At 40.6% G+C, this 24,466-nt stretch overlaps 1 protein-coding gene across 1 annotated transcript in view; it reads left to right on the top strand.

The window, feature by feature from the left end:
- The window catches only part of THSD7B (thrombospondin type 1 domain containing 7B), a 1,126,819-nt gene that overhangs the window by 1,092,436 nt on the left and 9,917 nt on the right, over positions 1-24,466 (top strand). Inside the window, exons 22-27 of the mRNA XM_067742059.1 lie at positions 2,540-2,685; positions 7,876-8,035; positions 9,164-9,337; positions 9,438-9,533; positions 11,831-11,913; positions 14,446-14,638. Of these exons, the coding sequence (XP_067598160.1) occupies positions 2,540-2,685; positions 7,876-8,035; positions 9,164-9,337; positions 9,438-9,533; positions 11,831-11,913; positions 14,446-14,638 (852 nt within the window). The remainder of the gene's footprint in view (positions 1-2,539; positions 2,686-7,875; positions 8,036-9,163; positions 9,338-9,437; positions 9,534-11,830; positions 11,914-14,445; positions 14,639-24,466) is intronic.

The following is a 24,466-nucleotide window of genomic DNA, read 5'->3' as shown; positions in this document are numbered from 1 at the left end:
CCGACTTAGAAAAAGGAACTTATTAAAAGATATCAAGTAACCCAAAGAAACTTGAGGTGCAGTAGGTACCTTTTATACCCTCGTGCCTTCATTAGCAATATTTTTCTTACGAACTTTAATATTAGCCAATTAAACATGATAATATACTTCAAAATGTAGAATGATCATATGCTTCTCGATAGAAGCTGGCATCGTTTGAAAATCGTATCTTGGTGTTTGGATAGCAAAAGGCAGAGAAATCATATAGATGTGCTTTCAATGAGTGGTTGTAAGACTTCATTATTTCAAAACGTAATGGCATCATTTTTTTTTTCCATTGACTTCATTAGGTTCCCCCCACCTTGATGTCCCGCAGAAAATATCTGTCACTTTAATGGAAATAAATAAAATAGTCCTAAAGTAATGGCCATGATGCATGCCATCAATTCAAGAACAAGCTTGAAGTTATTTGGTTTTAATGAAATAGAACCTCTTTAGCTGTGATAAAAGTGATACTACATTGTCATTATTCTTACATAGATGGATAGAGAACAGAGTGCAATGATAATGACATTCGGGTAATAGATACTTAGTTCAAGAGAATAAACATAAAGATTATCATAAAACTGAAGAGTATTGAAACAAGAATTAATGTGAAATCTTGAGCCACATGTGTTCACCAAGCAGGGACAGTGTTTCATATGAATAAGGTGACGTCCAACCTGTATGATTTGATTTGAGTGGTGTTGGGAAGGAACATCTGTCCAAAGCATATGTTCTCCTCAGTGCCCAGGGGGCAGAATGGGTAGATTCTGTTATTCGCAAAGCCTATGTTATCTATAATATGGAAAAATAATAGCATTTTCCTCCGGGGTTGTTATGATTATTCAGTGAGTCAGTATATTTAAAGTATTTAGAAAATTGCTTACCACATGGTATCTTCCAAATAATTACGGTGATATATCATCACACATTTTCAGATACCAGATAATATCATATAGACAATTTATAAAAATATGAATTAAACAAATATTCAATTAGTGTTTAATATATATGGAGTACCATGTTAGGGACAGAATCCCAGGCCTCAGGGAATTTAGAATCCAATGACTAGAACTTCCTAGCTTTCCTAAAGGGTCTTCTCAGAGAGAATTAGTTTACCACCACATCTATGATAATATTCTGGTGGTCACTAAGAGGTCTAGTTCACTGAAGGTGTGAGTTACCCTTACTTCTCCCTGAACTTGAGGGCATGTGGGAATTCTTAGCCAAGGTTTTCAAGTGAATTCTATGCAGAAGTGAAGTCATTACTCTCTTTCCATTTCTCTTAAGAGGTAAATGTAGAATCTTTGACATCAACTAAAAGACCCCACTTTTAATAGCTTTAACAGTATTCCCTCAACCTATTCTCTTCTTAGCTCTTTCTGTCCAGCCACACTGGCCTGTCAGGCCCTCAAACCTGTTCTGCTCCTTCAGATTTCTGCTTAAAGCTCAACTGCTCAACTGATTCCTTCCCAGACTGGGCGGCATCCCCATAACATGCTCTCATAGAACCTTCTGTTTTTCCTTTAACATTTGTCACAGATACAATTACATAATTAACTTTATAACACCAATGGAAGGGCATGGATTCACAGATAGCTAATAGTAATGAAACTATATGCACATCATACCTCATCAGTAAAAAAGGACCAAGGACAAGAGGGAGCAGGAGGGAGAGCAAGAGAGAGAAACAAAGACACTTAAATTCCATCCACTCTTCCACTGAATGAGCTTATGACCTGATGCCTAGGGGTGGGTATAAGATGACATGGGAGCCCTACTCTTTCTTGAGCTATTCTTATTAGCCAATTTCCTTTCATTAGGAAATGGAGTACCAGCATTTGAACATATGTGTTTCAAACAACATGGCTTCTTCCCACAAGTCAACAATTTTATCTTGTACTCAGTGAAAAAAGAAATTGGTCCTAAAATCTAGGAAAATTGGCCATGTTGAATTAACGGAGAGACACTATTGGAACCTCAGGGTGGCACCTTGCTAGGGAATTTTCCAGGGTAATTTGGATTATATGCAATTTTTACCTTACTTTCTGATTTAGAACCTAACAAAGAAGATACAACTCTATTTTTGTTTAATATTTGTAATCCTGGCATGGAATATAAAGTCTGTGAAGGTAGAAGGTACATCTGGCGTTTTCACCACTATATCCCTAGCCCAAGGCAGGATGCTTGGATTATTTTAAAGCTTAATAGATAAATATTTGTTAACATTCAGCCAGTGTTTATGGGGATCAGTCTATTTGGCAACAATACAGAGTTTGGACTTAAGCCGGCTAAAGTAGAAGACAGAATTTCAGATCCTTAAGCGTGATGCACACCTCAGATAACTTGTGTCTCCACAGAAACCTAAACTAAAATGGCAGAAAAACTGAAACCTGGACATGACAAAGTTCAGTGTGTTTTAATGAAGCCTTTTGTATGTAAGGCAACGTTCTGTCCTTTAATTCCCTTTCCAAGCCAAACTCTAAGGGAAAAGCTGACATCTTCCTTATCATTTTAGGTCGAATGAGCCGGACTCGATTTATCATTATGCCAACCCAAGGAGAAGGACGGCCATGCCCCACAGAGCTTACCCAGCATAAAACCTGCCCAGTGACCCCCTGCTATAGCTGGGTCCTCAGCAACTGGTCTGCATGTAAATTGGAGGTAGGTCATGGAATGACAGAGAAATGCTTCTCAGTATGTCCAAAGCACTTGTCTAGTCAAACCTATGTGCTGATGGAACAAATTTCACAGTACCAGGGGCCTGGCATGGTGTATTTTTATGCAATGGAGAACATGGAAAAAAGAACCAAATGACTTAACCTCACACAGAGTGATATTGCTAGGAAAATAAATAGCCGTTCATTAGGCACTATTTATAATAAGCTGGTTCAGGGGACCTCCAGTCTCTTTGGCATCCTCAAAAATTCTCTATCTTCTTGGCTTGTTGGAAATATCAAAGCATTATGCAATTAGGCAAAACCCTGATGCTATGGAAATGCACAGCTTGCTGTAGACTCTATTTCCTAAAAAAGCACTTTTAGGCTTAGACAAAATCTTGCATGTGGGCAGAAAACCAAAAGTGTATGAAAGTTACATTTTAACATTATTACACGAAGCAAGGTTACTACATTTTCCTCAATGATTGCTTTTTATTGACCTGAAATATAAATGCCTAGTAACATCATAATATACCACATACCCAGAACTTTTGCTGGGTCAGCAAAGATCCTCTACGGCATTTTTCTCTCTGGCTTCTTGTATAAGAAAAAGCACGTTGATTTTCTCTATTCTTATTTTACTGGTTTATCCTTCAGTTCATATTCCAAAGCAGATTTTAATTAGGTAACAATAATTTTGATTATGCATTAAGAAATCTGCAGAGTATTCTCATGGAGATGTTTAGCGTTCCTGTCAGGATGACATTGTCATGCAGTATTATTATCTTGCAGAAGTTAAATGTCCATGTATTTTAATAAGTCCCAGAGGAACAAAAATGCGTGGTACATTTGTTCAGTCTCCTTTTTACAGAAAATAAGGTAACCATGCTAATTAATTAAATAGTAACCTAATAGCTTTAAATATGAATACTTTGTCTACTTAGTCTAAAACCCTCTTTCCTGAACCTTCAGCAATTTTTTAAGTGCTGCTTGGAATTACAATTAAGAAAATGGAAGGAAGATTTCTCCTGATAATTGTTGAGAAAGTAGAGAAAATAAATTCAAAGAATTCAGGAACCTATTGCAGGGGAGGGGAGAGAAAACACAGGAAGAGGAGGGGAAGGATGGGGGACAAACTCCACACTCCATGTCTTACCAGCCATACAACTGCTACTGTACCTCACATGTTCTTTTGTACTTTCCCTTTTACCTTCTGAGGTATCAGGAACCTTTTTTTTTTAATAGACATGTCTGCCGATTTGTCCCATAGGAACATTATGGGGAAATGTCAAATGTAATGTTTCAGTTTGCTGTCACGTATTGAGCTTTAGCCAGAACCACAGGGGCCAGAGAGGTGGGTTGCGAACATTCTCTGTAGCAGTGCTGGTGGGGATAGAGAGGGGGCGTTGTGGCATTTATTGGAGATACCTGGGCACGGAGGCCCTGGGGACCACGAGAGCGGGTGTATCTAGAAATTTGAGAAGTGTCTCAGATTTCTAGATGAGGTTATTCCCTCACTGACACTTCCACTCGGGAGGCAACTGGAGTTGGACTCAATCCAGGCCAAGCTCTCAAAAACCAAGTCTGTAGTAATTATTCCTGTGTGGGCACCTTACCCAAAGGAGGCCAGTCAGCATTCTTCCCCAAGAATTTGGAATGGCATTGAAGCTGTTCAAAGATACTATCTTCAGGAACTCTTAGCTGCCACATTTTCCCACCTTGTAGGTAAAGTTAGTCACTTAGAAGCAAGAAGAACAAAGAAGGTGACACTAAAAAGCAGAGGCAAAAGAGAAAGTGAATCTTGATGATATCTGAGTTGAGTTTTTCCTGAGCTTGAACTGTACTCCCGCTCTTCAAAGCCTACTTGTGAATGCTTTGTGAGGTAAATTAACACAGTATCTTTTCAGCGAGTTGCCTTTTCTTAAACATTTATGTAAGCTGAGTTTGGGGAATTCCTGATTAAAATACACGTGGGCCTCCACACACAAAGGAAGCGCACTTCTCCCACAGCTGTCCTGCTTCTCCTCGTTCTGTAATATCCTGACCTGCCAAATGCAGGTTGAAAGCTCATTCACTGGAGGTGGTAGAGATGTTGAAGTGGCCGATTGCCGTCAAATGTACCGAATCCTAATAAGAGGAGCTCGCACAGGGCTCAGTGGATATGCCAATCCTGCCTCCACCTTATGTGGAAAGGGATTTGCAAATGGAAATCTTTATCCTCAGGCTTCACTTTTTTTCAGGGTTTCCTAACTCTTTCCAAGTTCCCCAGCTGATACCAGGCATCCACACGTACGCTGCAAAACCCGTTTCGGAGCTCAGACTCTGGAGTCCAGCAGGGCCTCATTTTGGTCAAAACTTGTTCCAGTTCCTCGCTCTGCAGTTTGTGTCAAGTTCTCAAACTCTCCAAACCTCTGTTTTCTTATGTGTATCATGGGGGGTAGCAAGAGTAGCTGTTTTGCTAGGGGGTTTTGGTAGGGATAGACAAACTAATATGTAGTGCTTAGCATAGTATCTGACGTAAGTTCAGAGCTCAATAAATTGAGGCTGTTGTTACAGGTTTGATTACAGCTCTGATTATGATTATTAGCACCATCTGCTGATCCACATCTGGTGATGCCGATTCAGAGTATAAAGCCCCTTAATGATCTGGACAGGAGAGAGTCAGTGACAGAATCCTTGCTGTTGACCATCTGGCTCAAGAAACCTGGCTCTGTTTTCAAGCCCTGGTGTGTGAAGTCTCGTGAGATTGAATGAATGCTTGCTTTATGAATGAAGCTATCATGCTGATGGTGATTTCTCTTCATATAGTAGCTGTTGTTGTCAAGGTATGAGATTAAGGTTGATCGTGGATACATACTAGGAGCATATTATTGTTCGTCTTGGTTTTTAAAGTGATCCCTGATGTAGACTTGTTTCCTGTCATTTCTGCACACCCCATCTCCTGGAATGTCAAACAAAGCTGTAATCAATTGCATCTCCTTGTTACCTGAGGTTCCAGAGAGCAGTAACTTCAAATTGCAGACATGCTGCAGTATCTTCAGACTCCAAGTTCACGAATTCTGACACTCTATAGCGAAACATACACCTTAGACAATTCTGCCATGGATCCATCATCTGGAATAATAAGTGATAGAGAGAATCCTTCCCCAAACAGAAATTTAACTTACACTAGGTATTTTCCACTTTAGGGAGTGAACATTTACCAGAACATTTGGTTTGAATGAATATACTGTGAGTTGGTGTTGAACTTCTACTTCTCCAAAAAAAAAGCACACTTAGGTTCAAAATTAGGGTGCCTGTTTTAAACAATTTCACAATGACCGTAGAGATGATTAGAGCAGCTATGAGGTATTGATAGATCCAGTGCGGGGCTTGCCCTTGTTAGATAAACAAATCATAATTCTTGTTAAGACGGCTCTAGAAAAGGAAGTGGTCGTTCCTATGTGTGTGTCTACTTAGTTTCATCAGGCCCTACGTTGCTGCAACTCAGGAGGAGGAGAGGAAAAGTCTCCTCCAAGTCTCCCCTTTTCCTTTCTGCCAGGGTGGCTTTGAATCCGAACTTCCTTCTGTAAAGAATTTTTCTCAGCAGCCACTCTGTACCATCCTGCACATCCGGCAGTCCATCCACAACCTGCCCTTGACGCTCAGCCGCCGCTGCCGCAGTGCCTTGACCTGGCTGGTGCTCAGCAGGCCCGTCAACCCCTGGGTCGCCTGCTGCACGCCCAGAAGCACCATCATGGCTGCTTTCGCTGCCCACCCCGTCCCTCTTCACTCCTGCTGCTGACACGGCCACATAAGCTCCCAGGCCTAACAATGCAGTTTCTGGGTTCTGTTGGGGCGGGAGGGGGGTGGGAAATAAGAAGGAGCTGAAACTCAGTTTGCCAGTACAGAGCCCAGTTGTCTGACCGTCACCTAATAATGATTTGTAACATGGAGTATCCTTATGTGCAGCAACACAGCCCGTGCAGAGGGTCATCCTCTCTCTCCTTCTCTCTCTCCATCCATACCAGTAGTAGTCATGAAAGCTCTAGCTCTTCCACCAATTTCTGGACTTAGTGGGAGCTGAGTAACATACGTTGGAAGTACAGAGGAGTTAATACTCCATGGGGTGAAGGTTGATCAGTGAGGACTGAATCCAAGGAGGAGCTGCATGTAATGCCTCTCCCTTTTTCCTCCCTCCCCACCTCATGGATGGTCCTACAGCCTGTCTAGAAGATGTGATTGACCAAGAAACCAGCTGTGTTTGCTCGGAAGTTTAGGCCAGTTGACAACACACTACCTTATATTTCTTTTTCCTCCATACCTGCGATGGCTCTTTCCCCCTCACTCTTGCTATCCCGGGATTTCACCTCCTTAGTATAGAAGCTTTGTCTTAGGCTCTGTTTTCTAAGGCATTTATGCAAAAACAGAGCTACCCCTCTACAGTTATCCAAATAGCCAGTGGACTTTTTTTGAAGTATGAGCACCTGACTAAAACCGAGGAGATATAATACTCATCTCATGAGTATCTGCTAAAAATGTTACGGTAGGAAATCTTTCATCAGGCAGACGGTTGCACTAGATAACCACTAAGTGCCTTCCAATTCTAAACTTCTGTTTCTGTGAGACACTGCACAATTTTTCTCTAGTCGCCAAGAATAATATAAGCGGGACTTGTATGAAATATCTTCAAAGAATAGTATTCAGCACAAGAAGGCATTCTGGGAAAACAACTTCTCGTGGCAATAGAGAAAATCAGCGTTTTACTGGAAACCCACACCTAATCCATGTGAGAAACTACTGAATTCCCTACAAAAGAAAAACAAGCAAAGCAAACGAGAAACGTATGCTCTGTGGCTGTACACGCTCTCTTGGGGGAGTGATTATGGATTAGGCCATCTTATCACATACACCTAGACAAATTAGGTATTGTTTATCTCTTTCAGTCAATCCTGGCTGAGTTCCAAAATGAATCATCATGTTCTGAGTGCATAAGTTCCAAGGCATAGATTTGCATTTGTACTTTTAGTTGCTCTATCAGCTCTAGGAGAATTGCTCAGGGATGCCTTATTGTCAACAACTGAAAGATAACTCTCAAGAGGAGGAAGCTGCCGAAATATGCAACTAGGGTTTTTTTGAGCAAGAGATGGCAGGAGCCCAAACTTTGAGATGATCGTGATTTGGGTAATGCTGACAGCATCCTTTCCTCTGACAGGGTGGAGACTGTGGGGAAGGAGTCCAGACCCGCAGCGTCTCCTGTGTGGTCCACAGTGGTTCAATGGCTCACTGGACTGTACCTGTAGACAATGCACTGTGTGGAGAGATGCCCTTTCAAGATGGCATCCTGAAGCAGCCATGTTCTGTGCCTTGCCCAGGTAGGCAATTTTAAATGATCGGGAATGCCTTCCACGGTGACCTTTTTATTTCTTTCTTTTCTATTAATTTCCTGAGTTCTCTTTCGTCCAAGTTGAAGTTTTTAACTAACTTTCATTCATTTGTCATTGTGGTTATCACTTTGGAATATACCTCACAGCTTCAACAGAGGCAAAGTAGGCCAGAGGGGGGGAAAAAAGCACTGGACTTGGAAATTTAAGAGCTAAGTTAAAATCTTGTCAGTATCACTTCACTGGTGTTTTACCTGGGACATACAGTCTGGTCCCTTTGAGCAATGGTTGCTCCACCTAGAAAATGTGTTAATAATACCTGACCTGACAGCACCTAGCACATTGGCCAGCGCTCAAAAAATATTGACGGAATCCATGAGTGGATGAACCCCTGGGTGATGACATGGGTGGGGACAAGTAAGGCTATAAGTGCACAGAAACACTCTGTTAAACAGGCAAGTTCTATGTAATCGTGAAGGTCATTATTAGTTACAGAAGATTTACGAGTTTATCTTAATCCTAATAACACAGCTTAGCTTATATGACATGAGTTTAAGGTGGCTTAATATATCCTTATATATCCTTATAACATGGCATGTAACATATATGTGTGTAAAAACACATACCTACATATGGACATATATGTATACACATAAATGTGTGTATGTTTAGATTATTAAATTAAACATTCTTTAAGTTCAAAGATATTCCACTTCAGTAACTGACTTATTCCCTTTATATGATTTCTGTGAACATCTATTTTATGATGTTACGCTGCTCTTTAAAAACTGAGTTGATGTAATCTTTACACTTCCTTTTAAAAATTTTATTATCACTAGTAGTCACAGTGTTCTCTAGATAAAACTGCCATGATTGGAAGCAAAATGATAGTAGTCTAGTGTTTGATGCTCTTTTGCTCAACTAGATTAAACCATAGATTACTTCCTCATTCTTAGTATTTTCTAATTAGAAAATTTATCAGTGTGGAATGCATAGTTTCTGGAACCCACCCCATCACTGCACCCCCACACAAATCTCACCGTGAACCTGTGCATGTAAATGGTGTTAAGGGCCAGTTTTCACGTTCTTTCCTCTGCTCTGTGCTGCACAATCCTCCAGGAGACTGCCATTTAACGGAATGGTCAGAGTGGAGCACGTGTGAACTGACCTGCATCGAGGGAAGAAGCTTCGAGACTATGGGTCGCCAGTCGAGGTCAAGGACATTTATAATTCAGTCTTTTGAGAACCAAGACAGTTGCCCCCAGCAGGTTGTAGAAACACGCCCTTGTACAGGTACCAAGAGCACTTTTCAACTCTTAGCCTTGATTGATCAATGCTTATTCTGCTTCAATGTGACGTATAATAGAACCGCTGTTCTCATATTTACTTGCAGGAGGTAAATGTTATCACTACACATGGAAAGCAAGTCTTTGGAACAATAATGAACGAACTGTATGGTGCCAACGTTCAGATGGCATTAACGTCACAGGTATTCCTGCCTGAGGTTCACGTGGGCACTTCAAAAAGATCTCTGAGTGTTGCTGGTGGTGAGAAGAATTAGCGTACAAATTATAAGCAAAGGAGGACTGGGCAGTGGCCTTAGATGAGCTTCACGACAAGTTGCCATTAGACCTTTGCATCTTAGAAAGCAAACACTTCTATTTGAAGTCCCATATATCAGACAACTTAAAGAAATAAGCTGAAACACAATAAAATTTCCTTAAATATCATGATCTGAGACAAAGACTGAAAGAGACAGATGTTAGTTTAAAACAATGGTCTCTAAAATTTTTAAAGATGTACCTTTTCAGTAAAAAGTATTTGAGAACAGATCTCAACATATTCTAAAATCCTTCACTACTGTGCTAATGTATCATGATATGAAACATGTACAGAAAGTGAAATTAAAAGGGTTGATAAGGATATAATAAAAATTAAAATATATTAATGATGTAAAAAAAATTTTGCTTTAAATTATAGATGCTTATGTTCAGGTACTGAAAGCTTCACTTTTTAACAATGTGTTAGTCATGATTGTTATTTAATATCTGACGATAGATTGAGGGACAGTGTCTTCATTTATGACAGTGAATGCAATCTGATTCTACAAATGGTTTTCTCAGTCATTTTAAAGGGCTTTTTTTTTGATGCCTTCTTATCAAAGAAAATTAAATTGTCATTCTTTTTACTTAGTCCTGTGGCTGACTAAGAGCTCATCAGAATAGGAGAATTTTGATTTTTCTATTGGAATAGCAAGATTGTTAGCGTCACCTTTTTCTAGTTTACCTGTTTTTGCATTAGTGGTTGTCCCTTTAATCCACAGTTTTTCCGTACAATAATTTATTTGAAGCTGCTCGTCCATTTTGTAAGTTACTGTTAAAACTTAATATACTGTAAATCTACCTAACCAGGAACACAGAAAGCATCACACGCTGCAATATGCTGAGAGTTAATGGACTGGTACGGGTTCCACTATCAAATTCTCTGTATGGAGTGCCCAGTGTACATCACGGGGCCCTCTGATGAATGAGTTCAGGCTACCAGTGTCACCTGCTAAGTATTATTAGAGCTTAATTTCATTCTTAAAATTTAACATGCTAGATAAACTGTACGAATTCTAACATGTTCTTCCCGACTCCCAGGAGATCCTCTCCCCATGGGGTTCACACACTGCATGGTGGCGATCCCTGGTTTGAGTGCAAAACACCCCCTCCAGACTCTGTTGGCAGCAACGGGGCTGTGTTGGCAGCACGAACACCCACATGATCAATTTCACACCTACCTGCTCATTCCGGATCCTGGTGGTGGTTTGTTTTGTTTTGTTTTGTTTTTCCTGTGAGGATTATTTGTTTTATTTTTTCAAGTAACAGTGAGAGTTTAGCTGTTTCATTCTTAGGGTAAATGTAGATCTAGTCCCTACACAGCCTTAAGCCCAAAGCTTTTCGCTAGTTACAAAATCATAAACTATAATTGTTTGACAATTATAGTAATGCAGAGGCTAGAATCTATAAATGCAACCAGTAGTATATAAATATAGTTTAAATATTGCCCTTGAGTAATATGCCAACTCCTTTGCTTAGTACCTTGAATCCAGGAAGGCATGACTAATTTTCAGTGATTTTCAGATTATAGAGGCATTATTCCATCCATTTACTCAAAAATATTTAATAAGGACCTGCAAGTACTATGTCAGATCTATGATTATCCCTCCTGGAGTGTATACATTTGCTGTTAAAAATAGGTGTGGGAGTATGTATGTGACTGTGTGTGTGTGTGTATTCGGGTTGAAATACATTTAAAATGTTACCAAAATGTTTGATATTGTGGTTCCATGAATTGATTAGTGGCATTCTTTTACCGTTTGGTTATTGGGAATTGGTCTAGTGCCTAGTTGGGGTATGCGGGAGATGGAAAAAAAAATATGTAGAAAGATCTTCGCGCATATGTATTTTCTGCTCCTGAACTTCACTTGAGATTTCATCAATTCTTTTACTGATCCTGACACGCACAGGCTTTGCCCTCAAGCGTGGCCATATGATAGAATCACATTGCCAATGCACAGGTATAAAATCTCTACTGTAAACAGCTTCTCTACTGTAGCAGAGTTTCCCATCTCAAACAGCCCTTCCTGGAGTACTGTAATCCGTCATATAAAACTGGGCCACACTGTCAGCAAACAGATTTTTTAAAGATAATACTGTTACAAGGTAGCCAGTGCCAGAGAGGAAAAGAAATGAGTATTCATCATAGAAAAATCTGTAAATGACGGTGGGATTTCCTTTGTAGGAGGCTGTTCCCCTCAGGCACGCCCTGCTGCTATTCGGCAGTGTAACCCGGCCTGCAGAAAACCTTTCTCCTACTGTACACAGGTGAGTCATGTGCTGGAGGCTTGGATGAGTATGGTAATCGCTGTGTTATATGTATGCTGTCTGATGTTTTCCAGTCTCCTGCAGCCCAAGTAGCAATTCCATGGGCCCACGATACCACAGAGAGGCATTTGCAGGAGTAATCACAGCTATTAAGAATTTCTCTCCAGGGCATGTGTTCAAGAAAGCAGCCTTTTTTTCTCTAAATCCACCTATAGCCGACCCCGTCTTTCAGATATCTAATCTATCTTAGCTCTGTTTATCCTCTATTTATCAACGTGTTCTCAGTTGATTTATTTCCTACTTCTTAGCCTTTCATATACCTAAACTATTTTGAAAGATATTAAAAAGGGCATGTTCATATTTGCTAAATATTATGTATTAAAATTGGTTACACTATGATTACTGTACTGTGTCTAAATTTTAGTTGATTTTACATAAGCTGAATATGTGGTTATGGGTCATAATTATATGTGTGTGTGTGTATACATTTTTTTAAAGCAGAACTTTTTCTTCCCCTTTCTCTGCCTTAATTCCCATCAACCACTGCTCAGGAATTAATGCAAAATGTGCCATGTATTCTCAACAGTGGCACTCATTGTGTGCGGTGCGCATAGAAGAAAGGTGTGCCCTGTCTTTCAAAGAAACGAGCTTCTTCTTATACTGTGTTCTTTCCAAAAATGATTTGGTTAAAAATGATTCAAGCGCTCCATCCTGTTAATATGGCTCTTCTACTTCAAGTTAGGTTAATTCTTTACCACAGAAAAGCGAGTGAGTGATCAAGCTTCCAGTTTGGAAAAAAAGAGATCAGCAGCAACTTCATGGGCTAAGGCTGTTGCTAAGTAGAAGGTGTGGCTTTCCCCCAACTCTCTGGATACCCTCTTTAATAAAACATAAATTACCGTTTCCCTCGAAACTTTGGCATGTGACTGCTTACAACTTTTCACTCAAACTAAATAGAGATGCATCTTGAAAAGATGGCTTTCATAGCTGAGCATATACCAATTTTTCGTAATTAGTTCTCCCCATTGAACACTGAATAATGTCTTCAATTAAAACCACTGGAAATACTATAATAATTGGCATTATTATATGAGTGCTACCTAAACTGTAGGCATTTATTAATTATATGCTTTTCTGACTTTTACTTTAAAAATAAATATGTATGTATGTATGTATGTATGGCTGTGTTGGGTCTTCGTTGCTGCACGCGGGCTTTCTCTAGTTGCGGTGAGTGGGGGCTACTCTTCATTGCAGTGCGTGGGATTCTCATTACGTTGGCGTCTCTGGTTGCGGAGCACGGGCTCTAGGCGCGTGGGCATCAGTAGTTGCAGTGCGTGGGCTCAGTACTTGTGGCACACCGGCTTAGTTGCTCTGCAGCATGTGGGATCTTCCCGGACCAGGGCTTGAACCCGTGTCCCCTGCATTGGCAGGCGGATTCTTAACCACTGCGCCACCAGGGAAGTCTCTTTTACTTTTTGTGGAAGATTGTGGTACCCTATTTTTAGGTTTAGTATCTGTTGCTTCTCAAAATCATGTGTTCAAGAGTTGATGACCTAAGTAAATCTGGCTGATGCATAAGGACTGATGTGAGTGGCTATTAAGGCTGTTCAGAAAATTCCAGATATAGTTTTATGTGAGGAGCCTTAATAGCAGAGTTATAGAGATTCATAATCGTATGCTTATTTTCTATTCTTTTCTATTGCTTTTATGTTTGCTGAAGGAAGGAAGAGCAGTTATTTTCAGTTTCACTTCCAGAGACAGAAATCCTTGTCCATTATACTTTATCATAATCAGTTTCTTGGAAAGGTTTATTGTACATGAAAATTACCAAGAATCCACAAATATGAAGGTCATATTGTCATTACACCAACTAGGAATGTGATGATGTGATGTGACACTCGGATTACTACAAGATATCAATATCTCTATCTCTATCTCTCTCTCTCCTCCCTCTCTTGGACATGTGCCTTTGGTGAAGTCTATTTTTCTCCACAGTCTTGGGCTGTCTCCTCTGAGTGAAGAACTAAGCCTTTGAGTGGAGAGGCAGTTCAGACTAGTTAGTGATCAATGGCACAAAGTGATAGAGGCAGAAATAGACCTCAAAGAAGATATGTACATAATTCCTGTTGCTTTGCTTCTCAGTGTCAAGGGCAGGTTGGAGTGAGTGGGCAGGAATCTGAAACAGCTGGGGGAAGAGTTGAGGCTAATTTTTAATTAGATGCTTTAAACATCTCTGTAAGAGAGAAAAGCTTGTAGTTAATGCCCACTATCGACAAAGAATTGTGATTTCATATTTGGAAGGTATAAGAATTATAAAACACTAGAAAGAACTGATGATTTATTTAAGGGTTGACTTTGGAATTCAAAAAGATGAACTATTTATTGAATTTTCACCTCTTTGGCAAGCGTGGTGCTGGAAAACCCTAAATTGCCATGACATACCATGCGAATGTTAGGTGCCCAGCAGTTAAAGCGTTCTTGTTTCATCTACACAACTCACTGTGTAACCGTCAACATTTTTTTCTGCTATAGGGTGGAGTGTGCGGCTGTGAGAAGGGCTATACAGAGATCATGAGATCCAATGGTTTCCTGGATTACTGCATGAAAGTACCTGGCTCAGAGGACAAAAAAGCTGATGTGAAAAATCTTGCTGGGAAAAACAGACCTGTGAATTCAAAAATACATGATATTTTTAAAGGATGGTCTCTTCAACCCCTTGATCCAGGTACATATCGGTTATGAGTCAGAAATGTAAATTCTCTCATGGGGGATTGGGGTTCAGATTGTGACCACTGCTCATGATGGAGGGAAGAAGGAAAAGAGGAGAGAAGGAAAAAACCAACATGGTCTAGTTCAAGATTTCTCAAATTTGAGTGTTGTGTGGTGTAAAGTGTTCTCATGAGGTGGCTGAAGATAAGTCTGTCAATCCCAGTTTAAGAGACACTGACTTAAGGAACCAAAATATTAATCTTTTTTTTTTTTTTTTTTTTGTGGTATGCGGGCCTCTTACTGTTGTGGCCCCTCCCGCTGCGGAGCACAGGCTCCGGATGCGCAGGTTCAGCGGCCATGGCTCACGGGCCCAGCCGCTCCGCGGCATGTGGGATCTTCCCGGACCGGGGCACGAACCCGTGTCCCCTGCATCGGCAGGCGGACTCTCAACCACTGCGCCACCAGGGAAGCCCCAAAATATTAATCTTTAAAAATATTTGAATTGTAAATGATCTCTGCCAAAGACTTTATTTTTATAACTGTGAATTTGTGTATATAATTGAAATTAAAAGCAAAAATTGGAATAGATTCTCAGGAACATGCAGGTAGGTACCTGGGGGACTGTCCAGGGACCCTATCTGGTTTGAGAAACACCAGTGAAATAGTAAAGAGCATCAATTTCAGAGGCCAACAGACCTTAACTGGCATCATAGCTCAGAAGGTACGGATTTTGTGACTGACTGTAGTTTCTTCACCTCTCCAGAAAGGTTTCCTCATCTACGAATCAGTCTAGAGGCACCTGCCCTGCACGACTGTCATGACTATTAGCACATTGTCAGGCCTGCAGGACTCAAAAATTAGTGGGTATTAAGGACAAGAATGAACATTTTTTAGATGCTTTCTGTGTACCCTGTGGTTCCATGCTGGTTGTGGTGCATGACTCGTTATGTTCTTGCACATAATGAGATGCCATTATCCCCATTTTAGTGATTAGGATGCTGAAATTGGCAAACTAATTTGACCAAGGACACACCACCAGTAAGTGACAGGAAGGTTTGAAAGGCAGGCCAATAAGGTCTTTACAAAGCACTAGTCTCTACTTCGCACTCTGTGAAGTGGGCAGAAAATGAAAGCAAAATTCTCTGGGCCTACTGTACGTGCCTCTTCTAGAAAATAAAATGCTGTGAATGACTGAGGGAAGGGAGCATTGAGAGGGAAGAGACGCAGAAAGCTCAGCCAACGTATACCTTGGAAACTTTCCTCCCAGACCCTAGGCATTGGCCATACCAAAATGCCTCGATGACATGCTTAAATGAAGCAAAACCAGAGCCCAGGCACAAAGGACCCTACATCTAGAGGAAGAAACAAGATGTACACTCCTTAACTAACTTTTAAGGATGGCCACAATATACTCAAGCTTTGATTCCTGTGTATGTCGGGGCACATGCCATAGGTATTCAAAAATATCTTATTCATTTTGTGACATTTAGGGACATTTAGCTAATTTATAGCAATAGACTTAAATTTGAGGGAAGTGTGATATGAAATGTAGCTAGGTTCACCCACTGCTTGTAGACCCTATTTCAGGAAGAGAATTAGGGTGAAGTTCCAGGGAAATGAGTGTTCAGATCCACACCTGAGGTCCTTAACCTTTGGAGGTCCCACTAAAGCATCAACAGCACGTATGTGAGTATACGTGTATGTGCATATGTGTGTGTGTATATATATACGGATACACACACAAAGACACATGTACACATATGTATAGTCATATATACACTATTGTATACATATGTATGTATGTGTGCAAGTATATATGTAAAATATATATTTAGTCTGGGGAGAGTTAATAACTTTCATGAGGTTCTCATGATGAGATTGTAAACTTGGGCAGCCTCTCAGGAGGGCAATCGGGCAAAAATCTGTCATACATTTTGGCCTAAAATTTTCCTCCTAGGAATTCATCATACAAATATACACACGTATACTAAGAGAAGTATGTAAATGATACAACTGTGCAATATGTCTCATAGAGGTATTAAAAAGAATGAGACACACCTGTCTTTATGAACTAGCATGGAAATATTTCCAATATATATTGTGACGTAGAAAAGAAGTACCAAAGTGAGTGATACGCACCATTTATGTCTCTTTTAAACAGTGCAGGTATTTTGTGTTCGTACTCATTTGCTTGCATGTGCAGAGAAAACTGTAAGATGGTTTGCAAGCAAACTGGTTACAGTGGTAGTGGCTGTGTAGGGCTCTCAGAGAGGGTGGCAGGAAGACTGACTTTTTACTACATTATCTTTTTTTAATAGTTTGAACGTTGATCCTATCCATTATGCTGTTATAAAAAGCTATATTGATTCTTCTTAAGTAACATGGCTTAAAGGTCATGGACCACATACCTCTGTACTAGGGATTGAAAAACACTGTACCTTCCAATACTTCAGCTCTATGAGGTTAAGGGGTAATAAGATGACAGATGCATTCTCACTCAGGAAAGACTTTTTTTTCTTATTGCAAATGTAAAAAATTCAGAATAGGGGATTTCATCATTAGTGTTTCAAAGAGATAAGAATCAAAGCTTTGTTAAAAGTTGTATGACCATAGAAATATACCGTTACTACATTGAAACCTCATTCTAAAACCTGATTGAGGCTTGAAAGTGTCTTGTAAGCAAAAATTGTAATACGTAGTCATAATACAATGGAAAGTAATTGTGATTTTCCTCCAAACAAGTGTTGTTTACAATAGATTTTGATTTGTTTTTCATCTCACGAAAGTCTTTTTTTTTTTTGCATTTTAACATCTTTATTGGAGTATAATTGCTTTACAATGGTATGTTAGTTTCAGCTTCACAACAAAATGAATCAGTTATATATATACATATGTTCCCATATCTCTTCCCTCTTGCGTCTCCCTCCCTCCCACCCTCCCTATCCCACCCCTCCAGGCGGTCACAAAGCACCCAGCTGATCTCCCTGTGCTATGCGGCTGCTTCCCACTAGCTATCTACCTTACCTTTGGTAGTGTATATATGTCCATGCTTCTCTCTCGCTTTGTCACAGTTTACCCTTCCCCCTCCCCATAGCCACAAGTCCATTCTCTAGTAAGTCTGTGTCTTTATTCCTGTTTCACCCCTACGTTTTTCATGACTTTTTTTCTTAAATTCCATATATATGTGTTAGCATACGGTATTTGTCTCTCTCTGACTTACTTCACTCTGTATGACAGACTCTAGGTCTATCCACCTCATTACAAATAGCTCAATTTCGTTTCTTTTTATGGCTGAGTAATATTCCATTGTATATATGTGCCACATCTTCTTTATCCATTCATCTGATGATGGACATTTAGGTTGTTTCCATCTCTGGGCTATTGTAAATAGAGCTGCAATGAACATTTGGGTACATGACTCTTTTTGAATTATGGTTTTCTCAGGGTATATGCCCAGTAGTGGGATTGCTGGGTCATATGGTAGTCCTATTTGTAGTTTTTTAAGGAACCTCCATACTGTTCTCCACAGTGGCTGTATCAATTTACATTCCCACCAACAGTGTAAGAGGGTTCCCTTTTCTCACACCCTCTCCAGCATTTATTGTTTATAGATTTTTTGATGATGGCCATTCTGACTGGTGTGAGATGACATCTCATTGTAGTTTTGATTTGCATTTCTCTAATGATTAGCGATGTTGAGCATTCTTTCACGTGTTTGTTGGCAATCTGTATATCTTCTTTTGAGAAATGTCTATTTAGGTCTTCTGCCCATTTTTGGATTGGGTTGTTTGTTTTTTTGTTATTAAGCTGCGTGAGCTGCTTATAAATTTTGGAGATCAACCCTTTGTCAGTTGCTTCATTTGCAAATATTTTCTCCCATTCTGAGGGTTGTCTTTTGGTCGTGTTTATGGTTTCCTTTGCTGCGCAAAAGCTTTGAAGTTTCATTAGGTCCCATTTGTTTATTTTTGTTTTTATTTCCATTTCTCTGGGAGGTGGGTCAAAAAGGACCTTGCTGTGATTTATGTCATAGAGTGTTCTGCCTATGTTTTCTTCTAAGAGTTTGATAGTTTCTGGCCTTACATTTAGGTCTTTAATTCATTTTGAGCTTATTTTTGTATATGGTGTTAGGGAGTGATCTAATCTCATACTTTTACATGTAGCTGTCCAGTTTTCCCAGCACCACTTATTGAAGAGGCTGTCCTTTCTCCATTGTACATTCCTGCCTCCTTTATCAAAGATAAGGTGACCATATGTGTGTGGGTTTATCTCTGGGCTTTCTATCCTGTTCCATTGATCTATATTTCTGTTTTTGTGCCAGTACCATACTGTCTTGATTACTGCAGCTTTGTAGTATAGTCTGAAGTCAGGAAGCCTGATTCCTCCAGCTCCATTTTTCGTTCTCAAGATTGCTTTGGCTATTCGGGGTCTTCTGTGTTTCCATAAACATTGTGAAATTTTTTGTTCTAGTTCTGTGAAAAATGCCAGTGGTAGTTTGATAGGGATTGCATTGAATCTGTAGATTGCTTTGGGTAGTAGAGTCATTTTCACAATGTTGATTCTTCCAATCCAAGAACATAGTATATCTCTCTAGCTGTTTGTATCATTTTTAATTTCTTTCATCAGTGTCTTATAATTTTCTGCATACAGGTCTTTTGTCTCCTTAGGTAGTTTTATTGCTAGATATTTTATTCTTTTTGTTGCAATGGTAAATGGAAGTGTTTTCCTAATTTCACTTTCAGATTTTTCATCATTAGTGTATAGGAATGCCAGAGATTTCTGTGCATTAATTTTGTATCCTGCTACTTTACCAAATTCATTGACTAGCTCTAGTAGTTTTCTGGTAGCATCTTTAGGATTCTCTATATATAGTATCATGTCATCTGAAAACAGTGACAGCTTTACTTCTTCTTTTCTGATTTGGATTCCTTTTATTCTTCTTCGTCTCTGATTGCTGTGGATAAAACTTCCAAAACTATGTTGAACGATGGTGGTGAGAGTGGGCAACCTTGTCTTGTTCCTTTCAGATTTGCACCACTAAGAACAATGTTGGCTGTGGGTTTGTCATATATGGCCTTTACTATGTTGAGGAAAGTTCCCTGTATGCCTACTTTCTGCAGGGTTTTTATCATAAATGGGTGTTGAATTTTGTCAAAAGCTTTCTCTGCATCTATTGAGATGATCATATGGTTTTTCTCCTTCAATTTGTTAATATGGTGTATCACGTTGATTGATTTGCATATATTGAAGAATCCTTGCATTACTGGAATAAACCCCACTTGATCATGGTGTATGATCCTTTTAATGTGCTGTTGGATTCTGTTTGCTAGTATTTTGTTGAGGATTTTTGCATCTATGTTCATCAGTGATATTGGCCTGTAGTTTTCTTTCTTTGTGACATCCTTGTCTGGTTTTGGTATCAGAGTGATGGTGGCCTCGTAGAATGAGTTGGGGAGTGTTCCTCCCTCTGCTATATTTTGGAAGAGTTTGAGAAGGATAGGTGATAGCTCTTCTCTAAATGTTTGATAGAATTCGCCTGTGAAGCCATCTGGTCCTGGGCTTTTGCTTGTTGGAAGATTTTTAATCACAGTTTCAATTTCAGTGCTTGTGATTGGTCTGTTCATATTTTCTATTTCTTCCTGATTCAGTCTTGGCAGATTGTGCCTTTCTAAGAATTTGTCCATTTCTTCCAGGTTGTCCATTTTATTGGCATAGAGTTGCTTGTAGTAATCTCTCATGATCTTTTGTATTTCTGCAGTGTCAGTTGTTACTTCTCCTTTTTCATTTCTAATTCTTTTGATATCCTTACAAAGAACCAGCTTTTAGTTTTATTGACCTTTGCTATCATTTCCTTCATTTCTTTTTCATTTATTTCTGATTTCTTTCCTTCTGCTAACGTTGGGGTTTTTTTGTTCTTCTTTCTCTAATTGCTTTAGCTGCAAGGTTAGGTTGTTTATTCGAGATGTTTCCTGTTTCTTAAGGTAGGACTGTATTGCTATAAACTTCCCTCTTAGAACTGCTTTTGCTGCATCCCATAGATTTTGAGTCGTCGTGTCTCCATTGTCATTTGTTTCTAGGTATTTTTTGATTTCCTCAGTGATCACTTCGTTATTAAGTAGTGTATTGTTTAGCCTCCATGTGTTTGTGTTTTTTTACAGATCTTTTCCTGTAATTGATATCTAGTCTCATGGCGTTGTGGTCAGAAAAGATACTTGATACAATTTCAATTTTCTTAAATTTACCAAGGCTTGATTTGTGACCCAAGATATGATCTATCCTGGAGAATGTTCCATGAGCACTTGAGAAAAAATGTGTATTCTGTTGCTTTTGGATGGAATGTCCTATAAATATCAATTAAGTCCATCTGGTTAAATGTATCATTTAAAGCTTGTGTTTCCTTATTTATTTTCATTTTGGATGATCTGTCTATTGGTGAAAGTGGGGTGTTAAAGTCCCCTACTATGAATGTGTTACTGTTGATTTCCCCTTTTATGGCTGTTAGTATTTGCCTTATGTATTGAGGTGCTCCTATGTTGGGTGCATAAATATTTACAATTGTTATATCTTCTTCTTGGATTGATCCCTTGATCATTATGTAGTGTCCTTCTTTGTCTCTTCTAATAGTCTTTATTTTAAAGTCTATTTTGTCTGATATGAGAATTGCTACTCCAGCTTTCTTTTGGTTTCCATTTGCATGAAATACCTTTTTCCATCCCCTTACTTTCAGTCTGTATGTGTCTCTAGGTCTGAAGTGGGTCTCTTGTAGACAGCATATATATGCGTCTTGTTTTTGTATCCATTCAGCCAATCTGTGTCTTTTGGTGGGAGCATTTAGTCCATTTACATTTAAGGTAATTATCGATATGTATGTTCCCATTCCCATTTTCTTAATTGTTTTGGGTTCGTTATTGTAGGTCTTTTCCTTCTTTTGTGTTTCTTGCCTAGAGAAGTTCCTTTAGCAGTTGTTGTAGAGCTGGTTTGGTGGTGCTGAACTCTCTCAGCTTTTGCTTGTCTGTAAAGGTTTTAATTTCTCCATCAAATCTGAATGAGATCCTTGCTGGGTAGAGTAATCTTGGTTGCAGGTTTTTCTCATTCAACACTTTCAATATGTCCTGCCACTCCCTTCTGGCTTGCAGAGTTTCTGCTCAAAGATCAGCTGTTAACCTTATGGGGATTCCCTTGTGTGTTATTTGTTGTTTTTCCCTTGCTGCTTTTAATATGTTTTGTTTGTATTTAATTTTTGACAGTTTGATTAATATGTGTCTTGGCGTATTTCTCCTTGTATTTATCCTGTATGGGACTCTCTGTGCTTCCTGGACTTGATTAACTATTTCCTTTCCCATATTAGGGAAGTTTTCAACTATAATCTCTTCAAATATTTTCTCAGTCCCTTTGTTTTTCTCTTCTTCTTCTGGAACCCCTATAATTCAAATGTTGGTGCGTTTAATGTTGTCCCAGAGGTCTCTGAGACTGTCCTCAGTTCTTTTCATTCTTTTTTCTTTATTCTGCTCTGCAGTAGTTATTTCCACTATTTTATCTTCCAGGTCACTTATCCGTTCTTCTGCCTCAGTTATTCTGCTATTGATCCCATCTAGAGTATTTTTCATTTCATTTATTGTGTTGTTCATCATTGTTTGTTTCATCTTTAGTTCTTCTAGGTCCTTGTTAACTGTTTCTTGCATTTTGTCTATTCTATTTCCAAGATTTTGGATCATGTTTACTATCATTATTCTGAATTCTTTTTCAGGTCGACTGCCTATTTCCTCTTCATTTGTTAGGTCTGGTGGGTTTTTATCTTGCTCCTTCATCTGCTGTGTGTTTCTCTGTCTTCTCATTTTGCTTATCTTACTGTGTTTGGGGTCTCCTTTTTGCAGGCTGAAGGTTCGCAGTTCCTGTTGTTTTTAGTGTCTGTCCCCAGTGGCTAAGGTTGGTTCAGTGGGTTGTGTAGGATTCCTGGTGGAGGGGCCTAGTGCCTGTGTTCTGGTGGATGAGGCTGGATCTTGTCTTTCTGGTGGGCAGGTCCACGTCTGGTGGTGTGTTTTGGGGTGTCTGTAGACTTATTATGATTTTGGGCAGCCTCTCTGCTAACGGGTGGGGTTGTGTTCCTGTCTTGCTAGTTGTTTTGCATAGGATGTCCAGCACTGTAGCTTGCTGGTCGTTGAGTGAAGCTGGGTGCTGGCGTTGAGATGGAGATCTCTGGGAGATTTTTGCCGTTTGATATTATGTGCAGCTGGGAGGCCTCTTGTGGACCAGTGTCCTGAAGTTGGCTCTCCCACCTCAGAGGCACAGCACTAACTCCTGGCTGCAGCACCAAGAGCCTTTCATCCACACGGCTCCTTAATTTGGGATGATTCGTTGTCTATTCATGTATTCCACAGATGCAGGGTACATCAAGTTGATTGTGGAGCTTTAATCCGCTGCTTCTGAGGCTGCTGGGAGAGATTTCCCTTTCTCTTCTTTGTTCTCACAGCTCCCAGGGGCTCAGCTTTGGATTTGGCCCCGCCTGTGCGTGTAGGTCACCGGAGGGCGTCTGTTCTTTGCTCAGACAGAACGGGGTTAAAGGAGCCGCTGATTCGGAGGCTCTGGCTCACTCAGGCCGGGGGGGGGGGGGGGGGCGGGGCGGATAGTGAGGGTCACGGAGTGCGGGGCGGGCCTGCAGAGGCTGGCGTGACGTTGCACCAGCCTGAGGCATGCTGTGCGTTCTCCCGGGGGAGCTGTCCCTGGATCCCAGGACCCTGGCAGTGGCGGGCTGCACAGCCTCCCCCGAAGGGGGGGGTGTGGATAGTGACCTGTGCTCACACACAGGCTTCTTGGTGGCAGCAGCAGCGGCCTTAGCGTCTCATGTCTGTCTCTGGGGCCTGCACTTTTAGCCGCGGCTCGCGCCTGTCTCTGAAGCTCCTTTAAGCAACGTTCTTAATCCCCTCTCCTCGCGCACCAGGAAGTAAAGAGGGAAGAAAAAGTCTCTTGCCTCTTCGGCAGGTCCAGACTTTTCCCCAGACTCCCTCCCGGCTAGCCGCGGTGCACTAACGCCCTGCAGGCTGTGTTCTCGCCGCCAACCCCAGTCCTCTCCCAGAGATCCGAATGAAGCCGGAGCCTCAGCTCCCAGCCCTGCCCGCCCCGGCGGGTGAGCAGACACGCCTCTTGGCTGGTGAGTGCCGGTCGGCCCTGATCCTCTGCGCTGGAATCTCTCTGCTTTGGCCTCCACACCCCTGTGGCTGCGCTCTCCTCCGCGGCTCCGAAGCTCCCCCACTCCGCCACCCGCAGTCTCTGCCCGCGAAGGGGCTTCCTAGTGTGTGGACACTTTTCCTCCTTCACAGCTCCCTCCTGCTGGTGCAGGACCTGTCCCTATCCTTTTGTCTCTGCTTATTTTTTTCTTTTGCCCTAACCAGGTATGTGGGGGGTTTCTTACCTTTTGGGAGGTCTGAGGTCTTCTGCCAGCGTGCAGTAGATGCTCTGTAGGAGTTGTTCCACGTGTAGATGTATTTCTGGTGTATCTGTGGGGAGGAAGGTGATCTCTGCGTCTTACTCTTCCGCCATCTTCCCAGAAGTCAAAAGTCTTTAGCATAAGAGTTTGATATGTTCTTTGGACCCACAGTTAATTACATTCATGTAGTATAATGAACCTTTTGTGTGTGTATCTTTCAGAAAGGAACATAGTTCCTTTGAGATGCTAAGGCATTGCTACTATCAGTGCAATTCTAAGTTTAGTTAACTGTGCGCTCATGTAAAGAAGAGCAAAAACCATGAGATTTCCAGAAACAACTCAAATTTATACACACACACGCACACCATACATACAGTCAGGGTATACCTCACAGAGTAAAAATCACAAAATAGATCAGACTGT

Source organism: Pseudorca crassidens, chromosome 6, assembly GCF_039906515.1.
Source record: "Pseudorca crassidens isolate mPseCra1 chromosome 6, mPseCra1.hap1, whole genome shotgun sequence".
Lineage (NCBI taxonomy): Eukaryota > Metazoa > Chordata > Mammalia > Artiodactyla > Delphinidae > Pseudorca > Pseudorca crassidens.
This window is presented reverse-complemented; position numbering and strand designations above follow the sequence as displayed.